Genomic DNA, 4,154 nt, shown 5'->3' on the forward strand with positions numbered 1-4,154 from the left:
TTTGTGAAGTGGAAACATTGTTGTGATATTTTGCAAAATGGCGCTTGTTTAAATTTGTTCCACGAAAACCAGACTTATTATAAATTATATTCAATATATTGCTTGATGGATAGCAAAAAATGTTTTGTTCAAACTGTGGTATAGAAAGTGTGGAAAATGCGAATTACTGTTATAAATGTGGCAACTCCTTCGCACCGATGCGCGAAAAACTTGAAGAATCTGCAAACACATGTTCTACGTCGAATTCTATAACTAGTGGGATCTCAGTATTATGTGCTAGCGGTACCCTTACTGGTACAACCCAGCCGCCTAAAACGTTAAGTTTTTACGATTTCAAGCGCCAGAAGGAAAGCGATAGGCGCAGCAGACTCGAGCCAAAGACCAAGAAACTCAAAGCAAATTCTGGTAAAGGAAAAGATAAGGAGCATGAAGTAAGCATAAATATTGGTTACATGAAGGTCGATAATGACGGAAATTTGAAAAGATGTCGGGGTAAAACTCTCCTGTAAAAGTTTTGCCAAGTGCGAAAAGAGAGAAATCTTAGAAAAGCAGTTAGAAAACATGCTAACCACGACAATAACATCCATGGCGAGTTGGAGCACGTCCTTTGAATGTAAACGGGAAGGAAATCACAAATTTGCCGGGAACTGAAAAGAGTTTGTGTTAAGCGAATACAGGGAAGATATAGGGAAGAATTATAATCGCTTAACACTTTTCATTGCACTAAAATCTGCATATATGTACACAGAGATTTCAAAATTAAAAAGAAGTTGTGATGATAGTGAACCAGAGACAATCGCAGATCTTTCTGATGAGATGTTTTTAGAAACTGATGATACAATTGGAATTGAACTCTCACCTTGTCCATCTTCAAGTCCATGTGAGCCATCAACTAGCTTGCATATTGCTACAAATCTCCCAATGAATACACCTCCCATATATAACTCCCAAAGTGCAAGTAACTATGTATCACGTAGCAAGGAGCTCAAATGTGAGTGCCCAACATGTCAACAATACTTTTCAATAGATGAAATAGCAGAGCATGCAGATATATGTTGTGACATATGGGTGGGAGCACTTCAATCTCAAAATACGGATAGTGAAAAGAACATTCGAAGAAAATCCTTATGTGGTGATAAACCAAGATAACACTACAAATGTGAAAGATAAGTTATTGGATATTAAAGCTGTAACATTGTCACCAAAGGCAGTAAGATTAAATGTTTGTAGAAAAATATATGGTGTGACTTCATTGAGTATAGATCAAGTGGTAAAGTGTCACCAACTGACAGTGTAAAGATAGTGTTTGTTGGAGAGTGTGCAATTGATGACGGGGCCAAAGAGAGTTTTTTCAGGTACTAATATTGTAAGACATATGTTTCTAGGGTTAATATGAGCACCCTGTTGATTTAAAATAAATATATTGTTCTGCTACACTTCAATTCCCTTTGCAGCTTATTTCCCATAATTTGTCTATCATGCATCAATCAATGTTGACAAGTTTGGTTTAAATATAGGATGGGGACAATTGAAAAAATATGATTAGATGTTAATTCTTTCATCAGAAATGTTGGAGCATATGGAAAGAAGACTGTTCTGTAATGGAAAACCTATTAATTCAACTGTCGCCATCATGAATGGAGACTTTCGTTTTGCTGGCGAGGTCATGGTGATGTCATTACTTCAAGGCGGACCAGCTTCATCTTTTATAAGTCCAGATGTTTACAAGTACATCACCAAACAGGCACTCACAACAGAAGGAATGCCCGACTCCAAGTACAAAAAAGCTGTTAAAAGGTATGCGCAACAAGATGGAGATTACCATATGCTTGATTATTACTCCTTGCTGTGGCATGATTTTGAAATAAGTCTATTTTTATTATATTCTCTGATGTCAGTAATGATTACTTTACACTTCTCCTTTTCAAAGATAAAGCAAGCTTGTGACGATGAAATGTTGAGGGAGATACTTGTCAGCGATGATATGATTGAAATGCTATCAGAGGCTGGATACACTGGTGTACCACATAAAGAGACAGTGCATACTGTTTCCAAAATTGCTCAGTAAGTACATTTTGAAAGTTAATGGAGATTAAAAAAACTATTCTTGTGCTGCTGGTTTATAAAGTCTAAGATTTATTTCTATTTTTAAAGGTCAATTTGCGTAATGGGCCACTTTTCATCAGTTCTTCCTCAAATTATGCAATTGCTTGAAGGCCTCAGCAGTTGTGGTCTTATAAATTATATGATAGAAAATCCAGAGTTGTGGAAGCCATTGTTCGATCCTTATAACGATTCGTTTAAACTTTCTGCTGATACTTTCCTCAATGAAATTATTCCAACATTCAGCAGTTCGCAGATTCACAAGGAAAAGGAGGTTGACGTGTACAAGATATTTTGCGACTATGTGCAAACCCTAGATACTGAAGGTTAGTTTGAATATATATGTTGTAAATTGGGTGCCAAATTGTATTATTGTATTTACGATGGAATTTTTTGAAAGTATCAAATAACGCGTAAAATTTATTGAAGTGATGTTTTCTAATCTGAAGTTGTGGTATAAAACAAAAATGGATACCTTGATTAGTTTGTTTATTCATTTTCAGTCTTAAATGTTTAAAATGTTTTAACAGGAGACGTATCCATATCAGCGTTTCTGAAGTGGTTATCGGGATGTAAGACTATTCCAGTTCTGGGTTTTCCAAAAAAATTTTCCGTAACGTTTGTACATGATTGCAAAGAAAATTGTAAATGTCGCCCCACAACATCAACATGCGATCTTCTGCTGAGAATTCCAGTTCATATAAGTAACATTAGTGAGATGGAGCAGATGACACAAATATAATACGAACTAAAATGAATTTAAGTTTTATAGCGTTAATAACTCTCATCTGTCCATCGTAACTTTGCTATAATTCTATAGATAAATTATGTTTTATATATAACAGATTATTGATGATCCGACTTCACCTGAAGGTGTTCAGCAAGAACGACGTATGAAGTTACTGTCGTAAATTAATAATATAGCCCTTGATAAAGGGTGGATGGTCAAAATTATAAATGTCATGGTTGTTCCAGACCAATTGGAATGAGTATGATCAATGAATTCTTGACTTGTTATTTCCTAATAACTCAAATATATTTATTTTCAAATTTCTTAGCTTAATAAATGTTATCTTTGTAGAAACTATTATAACAAAGTACATAATCCCTTTTTTCCGTGAAGCCCATGGATGCGTTCGTTCATGATGAAAGAGTCATATTGTATAAGGAGGCTCTCGTTCATCACGAGAGAGTTATGAGAAAGTTACGTTGTAAAGGTAATAAGTAAAAACGTATAAACATGCTTAGTGTTTGTTTAAGTTATAGTTCAAAAGGCAAAGTTGTTTGAACCTTTGAAGTATCCTTGGACGTTCTAGTTTTTTATGAGAAGAATTCTTGTAAAGAAAAAATAAATTTTGAAAACCAAAGAATCCGTTTTCGGTCCATGCCTCCAGATACCCCGAGATAGTTGAGCACTAGAGCGTCGCATGTTAACTAAGGGAACCACATAATCCTTGTTTGTTTTCCATGAAACATATGGATGGTTTGCTCGTGATACATGAGAAACAGTAAATGGGAGAGTTAAATCAGAAAGATATAAACCGATAAAATTGGTATAAAACTTGTTTAAGGTTGTCTTTAATTATAAGTGTCAGAAAAAGACAGGGTCGTAAGAAGTTAATTGAAACATTGCTTGGTTTGTTTTATGAGAAGAAAACAAAAAGATAAAATTCGAAAGCAAAAAACCCCGTTTTCGGTCCATGCTTCCCAATACCTTCTTAAGCGCAAGGCACTAGAACGCCGCATGTTAACGTTTCGGTAGGAGATTTCGGCCCCTCCACGCTATCCTACTTGGGAGATGCCAATAGCAAGCTTCCGCCCATCAGACCGGTACGCAGGGAGAGTGCGGTCGCCACCACCGAAGTGAGGGCCCTTAAGCCACTGCATACTATATCGCACTCAGCTTCCACTGCTACTTGAAATCTACTATATGAAGTTTTAGCTTTATATATATATACCAAAATTTAAAGGCCTACGAAAGTTGTGGGATGATTGTTATCGTTACTGCGCATGCCCAGATAGTTTCTTCGATAATTTGCGACTAAGTGAGT

The 4,154-nt window shown here is 35.9% G+C and overlaps 1 protein-coding gene across 3 annotated transcripts; it reads left to right on the top strand.

Annotated features, from left to right (window-relative positions):
* Positions 1-1,821: 1,821 nt before the first annotated feature.
* LOC124438267 lies at positions 1,822-3,265 on the top strand. Of its 3 annotated transcripts, none has more exons than XM_046988305.1 (3): positions 1,822-2,064; positions 2,155-2,429; positions 3,227-3,265. In XM_046988305.1, the coding sequence occupies exons 1-3, from the start codon at positions 1,826-1,828 to the stop codon at positions 3,247-3,249; spliced, it is 537 nt and encodes a 178-aa protein (XP_046844261.1). In that variant the 5' UTR covers positions 1,822-1,825; the 3' UTR covers positions 3,250-3,265. The 3 variants fall into 3 exon arrangements, with proteins under 3 accessions (XP_046844261.1, XP_046844262.1, XP_046844260.1); XM_046988306.1 differs by lacking the exon at positions 3,227-3,265 and adding an exon at positions 2,949-2,990; XM_046988304.1 differs by lacking the exon at positions 3,227-3,265 and adding an exon at positions 2,634-2,849.
* Positions 3,266-4,154: the final 889 nt, after the last annotated feature.

This window comes from Xenia sp. Carnegie-2017, unplaced genomic scaffold (genome assembly GCF_021976095.1).
Source record: "Xenia sp. Carnegie-2017 unplaced genomic scaffold, XeniaSp_v1 HiC_scaffold_19, whole genome shotgun sequence".
NCBI lineage: Eukaryota > Metazoa > Cnidaria > Anthozoa > Malacalcyonacea > Xeniidae > Xenia > Xenia sp. Carnegie-2017.

Coding starts and splice junctions, on each gene's coding strand:
- LOC124438267 (XM_046988304.1), top strand. CDS start 1,826: ATGCTTGATTATTACTCCTTGCTGTGGCATGATTTTGAAATAAGTCTA. Junction 2,065..2,154: donor ACTGTTTCCAAAATTGCTCA/GTAAGTACATTT, acceptor CTATTTTTAAAG/GTCAATTTGCGTAATGGGCC. Junction 2,430..2,633: donor GCAAACCCTAGATACTGAAG/GTTAGTTTGAAT, acceptor ATGTTTTAACAG/GAGACGTATCCATATCAGCG.